The sequence below is a fragment of the Aquarana catesbeiana genome, linkage group LG10 (assembly GCF_042186555.1).
Source record: "Aquarana catesbeiana isolate 2022-GZ linkage group LG10, ASM4218655v1, whole genome shotgun sequence".
Lineage (NCBI taxonomy): Eukaryota > Metazoa > Chordata > Amphibia > Anura > Ranidae > Aquarana > Aquarana catesbeiana.
Window position 1 is genome coordinate 207,933,212 of NC_133333.1, and position 14,234 is coordinate 207,947,445.

General features: G+C 41.4%; 1 protein-coding gene and 1 pseudogene across 1 annotated transcript; both read right to left on the minus strand.

Moving 5' to 3' along the window:
* Positions 1-14,234, minus strand: part of LOC141109879 (sortilin-related receptor-like) — a 58,456-nt pseudogene that overhangs the window by 27,240 nt on the left and 16,982 nt on the right.
* LOC141111449 (sortilin-related receptor-like) lies at positions 267-6,254 on the minus strand. The gene is made up of 6 exons (XM_073603744.1): positions 6,242-6,254; positions 5,867-5,995; positions 5,651-5,777; positions 4,800-4,969; positions 4,487-4,581; positions 267-284 (listed from the first exon to the last, which is right to left on the minus strand). The coding sequence occupies exons 1-6, from the start codon at positions 6,252-6,254 to the stop codon at positions 267-269; spliced, it is 552 nt and encodes a 183-aa protein (XP_073459845.1).

A 14,234-nucleotide genomic window follows, 5' to 3' on the forward strand; every position in this document is an offset into this window, starting at 1 on the left:
TAAAGAGACAGACTGTCACTTGACCACACTCCAAGATTCGTGAACAGGTTATACTGTAGCAGGAAAACAAGTCTGAAATATGAATGTCTGATCTTCCGCAAGAACAGATTATGGCTATCAGCAGTGCAGGTCAGAAAAAAGCCGCAGTAGGTCAACACACAGTTTTTATAGCAGACACTGGAGTAAAAAAGACTCAGGAAAATTTATAATGGCAAGACAATAGCCTTACTGAGGTTATAAATAAGATTTTACTCTTAGCGTAAAATCTACTTCTGCCAAGCCCACTGAGGGACACAAGAATACATTAACAGTTGGGTTATGCTGCTGCCTACAGGTTGGGATAGAAACAAGCAGAAAGTTGTAAGCCAACCCCATGTAAAACCCCTTCTCTACCCAGCATGCCTCAAGCAGTACAAGGGCCAGTAAAAGACAGAGGGACCAGTATCCGTTAACAGACTTGAAGAAAGAGATTTTATGGTAAGTACAATGATCTTATTTTCTCCATCATCCACTGAGGGGGGAAAAAGGAACTCAAACAGCTAGAACATCCACAGCTGTCTAGATGAGGGGTAGGGAACAACAAATGACAACAGGAGGGACCAGGAAAAATCTGCAACTCAGACCCACCAGGAAGACAAAGACCAAAACAAGATGGAGATAACGTTTCCCTACAAATGTGGGGAAATCTGACAATAACTAAGGAGATTACAGAGGAGCAACCTGGTGTGCAGACCAGAACAGGGGAATTCACTACCCAAATGAGTCCATACAAGCATGAGCTGTGAACAAAATCACAACCAAAACAGGTGGATCAAGGCTTCTGCTTGATAAAAAGAATAGACTAACAAGGTAACAGTCGACAAATAAAAAAATGGGTCAAAACCAGTAGAACAGGTCCCCCAGAGGGAAACATGACTAAAACAGGTCCACAAAAGGAGACTACGCACATGCCTTATCCCGCATTCTAACGCAGTTTATACAAATCAGGGTTATCACTAAAGCTGGCTATAGATGGGTAGAGTCGCGAACAAAAAACTTTAACTTTATTCATTTTCCTAATCATTAGTGTGTCAAATAGACATTCGTTTTGGAGGGAAGTGACATCAAGATTTGAAGGAGCAAGATAGAAATTTGTTTATGAAACATTTTTCAACAGTGTATGTGGTTTTTGTTAGGTAAAGTCCAATTATTCCACTAAAAGTCAAGTACAAACAAAATCCTTCAAACATGTTCTGAGAATATTCAGAGAATGTTGGATAGAATTTTGAAAAAAATTTATACAATCTATGGCCAGCTTAACACAGGACAGAGTGCCAAACCAGTTAATTGAAACTGGAATCTATGGAAAGAATTAAACAGTCTTTCAGTAGGTGGCTCCAGTAACTGGAACAGAAAGAAAGTCCAGAGGACATGGGAGGTCCCTGACATGGGAGAGGCTTCAGCCCTACCCAGTGAAGCTTCAAGAGACACTGATGACAATCCTACAACAGGAGTCCCAGGTTTGAGATTACAGGCATCAGTTCCTTCTTGGGATATCCGGTAAATTCCCTAGAACCACTCAATCCCTCAACTTTAACCCCTACTGCAGAAAAAACGTTGGCCGTGGGAAACCTGAAAAGGCACTCTATGCGTTAGCTCCATGTGCTTCAGCCCAACCAGCCTTACACACTAAGTGAGTCTGCAGAGGCATAGTCACACCTTGGGCAGTGCCACGGCTCTGGATCTGAAAAACGCTCTGTGGCTAACTAACACCGTACACAAAGTTCCGGAAAGCACCAAAATGTGCACAGCCCAATGCCCAAAGGTCACATTTCAGTCCAGCTTTTGCTGAGGAAACATTGATCTTGATAGCTATGTAGAGACCAGCTCGAGGAGCAGTGTATGGATCTTAATTGAAGGCCCTGAAAAAAATTCAGAGTTAAAAAAAAAAAAATAGAATTTTTTTTTTATTAGACATTTGCTTCAACAGCTTTAATGGGGAAGCATCCAACCTCTTAGAACACTAGCAAAAAACTACGGCATGTTGGTTAGAGTGGGGTTTTATGAGGAGGTCTTAAAACTTTGTTTGCCAGTGTACCAACCTCCTTTAGATGGCAATATAGCCCAGCTGTTCCTAAATTCCTGTGTGTCCCTCAACAGACAATTGGAAAAGTTGGTCACTTTAGGCAAGAAGGAAGGCTTAGGCCCCAAAACTAACCATGATCATCAGTTTTTTCTAGTGACCAATTATCTTGTAGCTGGCAGTATAACCCAATTGTTTTGTCTAATTCTGTGGCCCTCAATAGATGAGAGAGTAAACATATTGCAGCATTTATTAAGGATGCGCTCTGGCGTGTTCGCACAGCCCACGTGCAGAGCCCGCCAGGAAGTCGGCACGGCGCTGCGCTAATCACAGGCAGCGAGACGTTTTCCCGATGTGCGGCTGCAGAGATCGGGAAATGTCTCACTGCCTGTGATTAGCGCAGCGCCGACTTCTTGTCTGGCTCTGCACGTGGAGTATGCTAACACGCCGGAGCTCATCCTTAGTATTTATCAGGTAAATATTAAATAGTACATGTAATTAATATTAACTACTTCCTAGCCAAGCAAGGGCACTGGCTTTTTCCAGGTAGGTTTAAAAACAAAATCAAGTAGTAGAGGAGATCACAGGCTGCAGAATAACTCAGCGGTGGTCTTTTGTGGTTTAGTTAAGCATATACAGTGCGCTTTGAAAAAGTATTTATACCCCTTCACATTTTCCACATTTTGTCATGTTACAACCAAAAACAAATGTATTTTATTGGGATTTTATGAGAGACCAACAACAAAGTTGTACATAATTGTCAAGTGTAATGAAAACGATAAATGGTTTTCAAATTTTTTAACAAATAAATATCTGAAAAGTGTGAGGTGCATTTGTATTCAGCCCCCTTTACTCCGATAACCCTAACTAAAATCTAGTGGAACCAATTGCCTTCAGAAGTCACCTAATTAGTAAATAGTAATTATAATCTCAGTATAAATACAGCTGTTCTCTGAAGCCCTCAAACAGCTTCATAAAGGCCAAAGAACACACCAGACAGGTCAGGGATAAAGTTGTGGAGAAGTTTAAAGCAGGGTTAGGTTTTAAAAAGTATCCCAAGCTTTGAACATCTCTTGGAGCACTGTTCAATCCATCATCCGAAAATGGAAAGCGTATGGCACAACTGCAAACCTACGAAGACATGATCATCCAACTAAACGGACAGGCCGGGCAAGGAGAGCATCAGAGAAGCAGCCAAGAGGCTCATGGTAACTCTGGAGGAGCTGCAAAGATCCACAGCTGGGGGGAGAATCTGTCCACAGGACAATTATTAGGCGTGCACTCCACAAATCTGGCCTTTATGGAAGAGTGGCAAGAAGAAAACCATTAATGAAAGAAAGCCATAAGAAGTCCCGTTTGCAGTTTGTGAGAAGCCATGTGGGGACACAGCAAACATGTGGAAGAGAAGGTGCTCTGGTCAGATGGGACCAAAATTGAATTTTGGCCTAAAAGCAAAACGATATGTGTGGCAGAAAACGAACACTGCACATCACCCTGAACACACCATCCCCACCGTGAAACATAGTGGTGGCAGTATCATGTTGTGAGGATGCCTTTCTTAAGCAGGGACAGGGAAGTTGGTCAGAGTTGCTGAAAAGATGGTAGGAGACAAATACAGAGCAATCTGAGAAGAAAACCTGTTAGGGTCCGCAAAAAGACTTGACTGGGGCTTGACTGGGGCGGAGGTTCACCTTCCAGCATGATGACCCTAAAAATACAGCCAGAGCTACAATAGAATGATTTAGATGAAAAGCATATTCATGTGTTAGAATGGCCCAGTCAAAGTCCAGACCTAAATCCAATTGAATCTGTGGCGAGACTTAAAATTGCTGTTCACAGACGCTCTCCATCCAATCTGACAGAGCTTGAGCTATTTTGCAAAGAAGAATGGGCAAAAATTTCACTCTAGATGTGCAAATCTGGTAGAGACATCCCCAAAAAGACTTGCAACTGTAATTACAGTGAAAGGTGGTTCTACAAAGTATTGACTCAGCGGGGCTGAATACAAATGCAGGCCACACTTTTCACATATTTGTAAAAATTTTTGAAAACCATTTATCATTTTCTTTTCACATCACAATTATGTGTTGGTCTATCACATGAAATTACAATAAAATAGTTACGTTTTTGGTTGTAACATGACAAAATGTGGAAAACTTCAAGGAGGTATGCATACTTTTTCAAGGCACTCCATTTCTTCTTGGGATGCAGGCATTGCAAACACCACGTGAACATGGTCATATATTTAATGAATGTAAAAATAAAAAAGGCATTTTATGGTATTCAGATGCAATTTCTCAACTCTGCTCAGAGCTCTCCTAACATCCTACAGCTCTGCAGTTGTCAGTAAAGACTGAGACAATCATGCCCTCCCACCCCACTTTAGTTCTCTACAAAGATAGTTCTGTTCATATAAGTACTTACCACATACTCTCGGATGAGCCCATGAGTGTTTGCAGGGGGGGTGAATGGAACGTTTTTATTCAACACAAGGTTGAGGTGCTGAGGTGCATCAGGGACTAGATTACAAAAAAAAAAAAAATCACATTCTGCTGCAAAAGAAAAGTTAGCCTAAATTAAAAGTGGGTTTAATACATTTTTAATCCATTGATAGCATGAGATTATCAACTCGCTGGCAGTTGTTCTATCTGCTCCGCTCTGACATCAATGTGACAATGTGGAGGTGGCTGCCAATACTTAGTTAATAGCATTTATGGTGTTCACTGTTTGTACTTACACCCTTCAGGAGTCCTTAGGGTGATGAAGTCGTAGCTGTTGTGTATTTTGCGCAGGCACTGTACTTGTACTTTGACCTGATAGGTAGTGTCTGGCTTCAGGATCTTTAACACAAAAGCTGTCTTGTTGCTGTGTGTGTCCACCGTCTTCCATGTACTCTCCCCTATAACCCTGCACAGATAGAAAAGCGAAGAACTGAAATGGATAAAACTGATCAATGACTAGCTAACTTGCAGCATACATCGCAATCTTGGCGTAAGAAAGAAAGCTCTCTTAAGATGCCAGTCTAGTCGAAACCGAACTTTCAGTAATTGGCGTTGTCTGGTGGCCACAATCTTCTAAGGCAGGGATCTCAAACTGGAGGCCCTCCAGCTGTTGCGAAACTACAAGTCCCACGAGGCATTGCAAGGCTGACAGTTACAAGCATGACTCCCACAGGCAGAGACATGATGGGACTTGAAGTTTTGCAACAGCTGGAGGGCCACCAGTTTGAGACCCCTGTTCTAAGGCCTTCTTTTACTTCTTATGGACTTCCTTAGACCAATCCCCTCACTTCTCCTATTACAGTCTTCATACTCCACAAATCTTCACTTTACTGCATCTTCTATACTCTGCATTTCATAGTTTTGCATACACCAAAAGAACTGTACTCTTCACACTGTCCTGTACAATCTTTTCACTATACTACACACTCCTTCACTCAATTCACTGTGCTAAACATTCTATTCCTCAATATGCTGTGCTGTACATTTAATCCATTCTATATACTCCAAATCACCACTCAAGCTATTCTTCGGCCAATACTATCCAACCTTGCTAGTTAGACTTTGCAAGCTTTCTTGCCTGTATTACCTGTAAGAGACAGAATAAACGCAGGATGCCAGAGGCATCTTCTTTGGTCGAGCCCAGGTTAGGGTTATGTTTCCAGTGAAATCAGCCGTCCACTGTAGGTTCTGTACCTTGTATACTACGCTGTCATCTGTACAGGAGAAATGCAAGGTCAGCCATTTTGTCTCTTCACCCCACGACCGCCTGCAACTAATGAAGAGAAAAAGAACATCTGCATACCGGTACAGTTATTTTCATCGCTACTATCAGAACAGTCTAGGAAGCCGTCACAGCGGTCCGACAGAGGTAAGCAGGCCTCGCCGTCTTCACACAGTGTCCCGTTAATGCAGGCAGAAGGTCTGTGAGTGGCTGCCAATAAAAATGATGTAATTAAGAAAATGTAGCGGCACACCTTTCTCCCTTCCGGATTCTTGCTGACATACACTCCAGATGACAGCCTCCCTCTTGACAACACACACTGGTCCCAAAATTATGTCCTCTATACCTCTCCTTGTCCTTTTATCACACACTCTGTCCCTAGAGGATGTCCTCTGCCTCCCTGTCCTTTGACCGCACATACTGTTTCCAGAGAATGTCCTCTCTGCCTTCCTGTACCTTTGCCCAGCATGCCATGCTAGCCCCATAGAACACCCTCCCTGCCTTCCTGTATCTTGACCCAACGTACACATACTCTAGTCCAATATGTCGTCCTCTCTGCTTCCCTGTACCTTGACACAACACACACACACACACACACTGGCCCCCATATGACGTCCTCTGTGCACCTTGACCTAACACACATTGAGCCCAAATTACATTTTTTCTTCTCAGTTCCGTGACACCACACACACACTCTAGCCCCATAGGATGTCCTGGTTTCCTGTATCTTGACCCAACACTCATGCTGACTTCTTATATTCTCTCTGCAACTTGACCCGTTGCACCTGAGCTGGCCCCATATGACAGTTTCTGCCTTGAACACACACACACACACACACACCCTCCCTGCAGCTTAACTAAAATCACACACATACACATCGACAGCCAACATAATAAACACACAGGCCTTTTATGATGTCCTTTTTGCCTCTTTGTCCTTTGACCCAATACACACTGGTCTCATATGAAATCTCTGCTTACCTGTCTATTGACAATACACACATAAATGCTTTCTCCAGATGATGAGAAAGGAAAAGTGTTATGCCCCATACACACGGTCGGATTTTCCGACGGAAAATGTGTGATAGGACCTTGTTGTCGGAAATTCCGACCGTGTGTGGGCTCCATCACACATTTTCCATCGGATTTTCCGACACACAAAGTTTGAGAGCAGGATATAAAATTTTCCGACAACAAAATCCGTTGTCGGAAATTCCGATCGTGTGTACACAAATCCGACGGACAAAGTGCCACGCATGCTCAGAATAAATAAAGAGATGAAAGCTATTGGCCACTGCCCCGTTTATAGTCCCGACGTACTTGTTTTACGTCACTGCGTTTAGAACGATCGGATTTTCCGACAACTTTGTGTGACCGTGTGTATGCAAGACAAGTTTGAGCCAACATCCGTCGGAAAAAATCCTAGGATTTTGTTGTCGGAATGTCCGAACAAAGTCCGACCGTGTGTACGGGGCATTAGAGTGATCACAGATGCACAGAAGGTGTAATGTTGGCCACACAAGTAGCATCACAATTGTTTGATTTAATGATTGCTTTTATTGACTGCATTAGCCAACCACTAATTGAAAAGATATGTGCTAAATTTTTTTTTTTTTTTTTAACTTTGTGCTATTTTTTTTTTTTTTTTTTTTGTTAAGCAAAAGATTATATGAAAAATCTATAGTTGATTATTAATTGTTGCCTAAATACCCAGTATGAATTTCCAAGGCCCTACGAGCCACCCCTCTTTGTCCCCTTATCACCCAAAAGCATCTATTGGCTACTTTAGACTTATGGAACATCAGCACGAGTTGCTGAATGGATCAGTCTTAAGTGGACTGTCATGCAAACTTCACATTAATTAAAAAGGTACAGTTCCAGGGGTAGGCAACCTGGGGCCTCCAGCTGTTGCGCCGCAGGAGAATGAAAACAAAAATCCATAGATGGAAATAAAAAAATAAAAAACCTGGAAATAAGCAGCAAAGATTTCTAGGTCCCAATTCCCAAGAACAAAAAGTTAGCGACTGCCCCTACCTATAACATGGCCTTTGCAGCAAGGAGCATTGGAGGGCAACATATGTTAAAAAAAAGCCAAGGAAAATTCCAATCTCTAATTACCGACCAGCCTGCAACCAACCACACTGACCTGTCTAACAGTACGCATTAAAAACAGGGGTTTAGTCTGCACACATTTTCAAATACATGCATAAGCTTTAATCCCCATTAAGGCACTCTGTTACTTGTGGTCCCTACCTCTAACTTTTAAGAGGCTCTGGTTTTAATGCATACTCTTAGACAGGTCAATTTGGTTGGTTGCAGGGTAGTTGGTAAGTAGAGCTTAGAATTTTCCTTGGCTTTTTTTGACCTAACTCTTAAGAGCTAGGCTAGTTGTGAGTTGCAGATGGGAGGTTTGGCCACCAGCAGGGGCAACCCTAGGGGGACTTCTTGTGTTGCTGCACCTAGTATCCCAGTTCTGCAGGTGGCTTAATATCAGGTCCTAAATATCCAGCTGTGTCCTTTAATGAACAGAAGAGAAAGTACCTTTAAAATTATTTCCATGAATTACAAAAAAAGTTGCTCAAACCAAAGTCTTAGGGCAAGGATGGTTACTGTGGGTGCTTCCTGTCATTAAAGGCTGCAGGAAGCACTCTTCTCAACCATGGAGACCCTTGCAGTGAGACAAGATGATCAGCAAGGCACAGCTGTCGTGTAGCACTGCTAAGCAGGAATTTATCATGTGCCATTAATGGGGAAAGCCGCATTTTCACCATTGCTATATACTTCCAAGTTCTGGTACTCAGAGATTAGTACAGAACTATAGAGGCACCTTGGTGGAGCAGTGTGGCTTACAATAAACTCCCCAAAAAAGGCAACCAAAAACATAGCAACAAGTCCACAAATGACAAGTACACTTTGAGGCTGCGGGTTCATGCAGTGGTGGGAGACTTACGGCAGTGAAGCTCATCTGTTCCATCTTGGCAATCTCTGAAGCCGTCACATTGCTTCCGCTTGGGTATACAGTACTTTGACTTCTGGCACTCAAACTCAAAGAGGTTGCAGCGGCCGTGTGATGTGGTGGTGGGCACTGTGGAGTTCACTATTTGATGGAGCAAGGATATACATCAGCTTTGATATTACATATACGTTATTAAGAGATCAACAAGCAGAATTCTAGAACCAATAGAAGCACCTCCCTCAGCCCAACCCAAACCATTTTCTTTGTGATGCCTGAAAATTAACATTTTCCTGCAGCTTCCTGTGAGGTTTCATGCCATGTCTATTAGAGAATTGCCATGCTGAAAAGTGGGCATAGCAAACACTGGACAGAGTCTCGCTGCACCTATTTCTGTAGTACTCCACTTAAAAACTGCACCAGACTACATTATTTGCAGCCCACAGACACCAGAAACCAGGTTTGGATGGGCAATTCATTTCACGGTGTCAGAATGTTGGTGATTGTAACCCTTAACTGGAATGGATGGGGAGGGAAGAAAAGCAACAGCAGAAGAAGGGCAACAAATTAAATCTGATTGCATAGCCGATATAAGAGAGACAAATAAAAATGCAGATCTGCATTCATTAATATTTCATTAAAATTATTTTTTTTTAAATGCAAGCAGTGCGAGTTTCTGAATTTAACTTGGTCTACTATAGAGCAGAGTCTGGACTGAACGGAGAAAAGAAAAGTTCTTCTTTGAAAATTTGCTTGATTTTCTTAATTGTATTTAAAGACAGTCATACACATTATGATTACATTACTTCATTAATAGAAATTATACCAGTTGTGGGGCAACCTTCCTCATCAGAGCCATGGATACAATCCTTGTAGCCATCACACACCCCATTGTCGCAGCGGAAATGGTTGGCAGGACACGTGGAAGGTCTCACAGTGGTCTGTGGAATACTCTCTATAAAAAAACACAAAACATTTACACATCAAGATATACAGATACTTATACGTTTGTATGTGGATAGAATGTGGTGCTTCTGCATGATGAAAAATCTTTGGAAGAATACAATTAACACAGTGTAAGGTGAAAGCATGAGTGAAAAGTAAAAGAAAGACAAATTTTAGTAATGCTGCCCTGGAAACCTATAGGAAGTTACATGAAAAAGAGAGAAAATTCAGAGTATATATATACTGTACATACATATATATATACATATATACACATATATATACACACAGTGGGTATAGAAAAGAATCACCCCCCCCCCTTTTTTTTAAATAATTACATTTTGCTGCCTGAAATTAAAGCAGACACCGTTTGTTTTATTCAGCTGTGTTTACTAGTGCAACTTATAACATCAATCTAAACGGTATAACACCAGCATGTCAGGGAAATAAATGTTTAAAAAAAAAAAATCAAAAACAGAAATAACTGAGTTGAAAAAAGGATCACCCCCTTATGTCAGTATTTTGTTGAACCTTTTCCTCAAATTCCAGCCTTTAGTCTGTTGGGATATGTCTCTACTAACTTTGCACATCTAGACATTGCATTATTTGCCCACTCTTTGCAGAATTGCTCAAGTTCAGTTCAATTTGATAGTGACCGTTTGTGGACTGCAGTCTTCAAGTCATTCCACAGATTTTCAATGAGGTTTAGGTCTGGGCTCTGACTAGGCCATGCAAGGACATTCATCTTTTTCTCCTTCAATCACTGTGTGGTCATTTTCGCTGTGTGCTTTGGGTCATTGTCATGTTGGAAGGTAAACCTTCTTCCCGTTGACAACTTTCTGGCAGAGGGGAGCAGATTTTACTCAAGAATTTGACGGTATTTTGACCCATCCATTTTTCCCTCTATCCTGACTAGTGCTCCAGTCCCTGCGGCAGAGAAACCCCCCATAACAGGATATTACCACCTCCATGCTTTACTTTAGGAATGGTGTTATTTGGATGGTGAGCTGTATTGGATTTCCGCCAGACATATCGTTTGGTGTTGAAGCCAAATACAATTTTTGTCTCATCTGACCATCTCACCTTTTTCCATGTGGCCTTAGAATCTTCAAGGTGCATATAATGTGGTCAGATGAGACTAAAATTAAATTATTTGGCCTCAACACCAAACAATGTCTGGTGGAAATCCAACACAGCTCACCATCCAAATAACACCATTCCTACAGTAAAGCATGGAAGTGGTAATATCCTGAAGGCTGTAAATAAAGCAAAAGGTGGTGGTCCATTTTCCAACTCAGTAAATCTGGTTTTGATTTTTTTATTCTGGCATGTTGGTGTTATTGCTTTCACTTGGATGTTATAACTTGCACTATTAAATACAGCTGGATAAAAAACGGTCTTCATTTCAGGCGGCAAAGAAACAAAATGTGATTATTTAAAAAAAATGGTGGTGGTGGTGGGGGTGCATGCGATTCTTCTGTTCCCCTCTGTATCAGGATGAGTAACTAGCTGTCTCCAGGCCTCGGAAACAGCAGTCTTTGTGGCAGAGTACCCAGCCACCTATGTTTTCCCACCCCTCTGTGGGGTGCTGCGGCTCCTCCTGTTCCAAAATCTTTCAGTTTTTGCTAAAATCAGAGGCACCGGACAACACTTACCCCCACAGTCCTTCTCATCTGACCAGTCCCCACAGTCGTCCTCCCCGTCACATTTCCATCCTGTAGGAATACAGTGCCTGTTCTCACACTGGAACTGGTAGAGGCGGGCGCAGGCAGGGGCATCTGTAGGGTTCTCTGGAGTAGACAATGGGAAACAGGATGTCCATGAGAGGCTGCAGAGTTTATCCATAGCAGAACCCAACACATGTGCAACATTATTATTATATTTTCCCATATTATCCACATTCCACTGCAACACAGGATAGTGAAAGACGAAAGGCGTGTCAGCACAAATCTTGGCCATTTGAGAACAGGCATGCTGGGAAGAATGTGTTCTCATGCCCAGCATGGTCAGTTTTTAAATAGGAAAATGGGGGGACTGGCAGGATCACACAAAGGAAGCAATACAAAGAGAACAGGATACTTTTTAACACAAGTACATGGTACAACAGACACAACAGGAATATGAAATGTTGTGGTAACATTGTTTATCTAGTTCCCGCCCGGCCTATAGTCAAATGGTGGCCGGGACATTCGTCATTCCAGGTAGACGTCATATGTCTTCCCGAAACGCGCCACAGGCCGGGCTTCAGCGCAAACTGTCATCCACTGTGTCTGGTGGATTTCGATCAGTGTACCAGCAGCCGGTACCATGTGATCAATGATCAGTTACAGCAGATCACATGACAGTTGTACACAATGAATGGCTTTGATTCATGCCATTCATTGTTTTGATCTCCGATTGGTCACAGTGATCACATGGCACAGACAGGGCCATTGACAACCCACTTGTACCATCTATTCTGAATCTATTTCATTCAGTAAAAATGGTTGCTTATAACAGTGAAATTCACTGGTATAAGCAATTATGTGTTAAAAAAAGAAAAATCTGGATCACTTCCACATGGTAACACTATTGCTCTGGTCACAGTGTGCTAAAAAAAAAAAAAAAAAAATAAAATAAAAAGAGAAAAGGTTGTTTTTTTTTTAACATACTGTCACCAGTGTCCCTAAACACCGCCATACAAGAAAAAATATTGTGAAAAAAACTAAAATTTCCTAATTTTACAAACAATGGTGACAAAAATTACATCTTTGCCATACCTTGCAATGTCTACTTTCCAATAAGAGGACATTTGTGGGTATTTGTACTGTCCTGGCATTTTCGGGCCTCAAGAAATGATAGGCTTTTGGTACATCAGGACTGATCAATTTTCAGATTTATATACCACAGTTCATGGACTAACTTTCCCACTAAACAACTAAATAATATACACGGATTTGGGTTATTTTCAGCAAAGAAATGTAGCAGAATACACTTTGGCCCAAATTTATTAAGAAAGATAATTTATTTGCAAAATTTTATAACAGAAACGAAGAAAAAATTTTGTTTTTTTTCAAAATTGTCTTTTTTCGTTTATTTAGCAAAACATAAAAAACATGGTGATTAAATACCACCAAAAGAAAGCTCTATTTGTATGAAAAAAAATATACATATTTCATATGGGTTCAGTGTTGCATGACCGCACAATTGTCAAAGTGTGACAGCGCCGAAAGCTGAAAATTGACCTGGGCAGGAAGGGGGTGAAAGTGCCTGGTATCAAAGTGGTTAAATAAAGGCCTATTTGAAGAGGTATATGGAGAGTTACTGCAGTTTGCTTCGTCCGAATAGTCTCCACAGTCGTCCATCCCGTCACACTTCCACTCCAGGCTAATACAGACACCATTCAGACATGAGAAGCTCTGAGGATCACAACTCTTTAAATGCTGGACCTCGTGCTGGCAGGCGAGAAGACACAAATTAAAGGTTTACAAAGGTAGGACAGAAACTGACTTTTGAAGCATCCATTGTACCCTGCTGAAAGATTCATTGTTCGTTTACTGCTAATAATTAGAAAGTGTATGTAAACCCCAACAATGTTTGGGTCAAAGAATGCTGGTAATATGGTGGATAACAATCAATAATAGCTTGAAAAATATTAGCCGTGCCAAAACCTAAAAATGAGTGTTAAAAAAAAAAAAAAAAAAAAAAAAAAAAGATATTTTTATATAGAATTGTATTATATTCAACTTTTTAATTACTATCATGAATTTAAATATGATTTGTGGGCCATTATTGGAACCTTTACCCACAGTGACCTTCTGAATGAAGACTTCCAAGGATATTCCAAACAGCCTTTCCCCCTCAAAGGGCAACAGTTCCAGCTGTTTCTTGCAAAGAAACTCTTGTGACCAGCATTTCAGCCACAGAATTCTGCACATTCGCAGACATTAGAACCAATCTGGACATTTGTTTTATGGAATCCTCTAAGGATTAACCCTTTTTTAAAAATATTTTTGAGGTTTTTAGATGGCTTTATAAGCTTAAATTCACTTATTGCCTGGCTTACCACCTGTGCTGGAGATCTGTTACAAACATCAACTTCTCTAAGGACCTCTCGCGATCCGTGGGGAAATTATTTTCAGTGAATGGTACAGAAGTGGTTGTCAGCCATTTAGGATACTGCTGCCTCCTGAATAGGAATATTACAACAGCAAGCCTATCATTTGATTCATGGCCGCAGTGCAGTCCCATTCACCGTAATGGGTCATGGTTGGCATTAGTACAGCCCACTGATCGTGACAGAGTATCATTTCTGTCACAAGGTATTGCAACCCTGTTCAGCCACCATTGAAGTTTAAGGGGGGGGTAGTCAGGTGGTGGAAAAACTGCAGCTCAGCCATCTCTCCTTACAGCCTCCCACCCAAACACGTGCATATGCACTAAAATGATACTTTCTAAGGTTAGTTCTGAACGTTCTACCTGTTTGGGGTTGTGTCTGTTTTTAATGTTAGATTCATATTGTAAATACTGCTCTCCAGAACTAGTCTAAGCCTTAAAGTGTATGTAAACCCA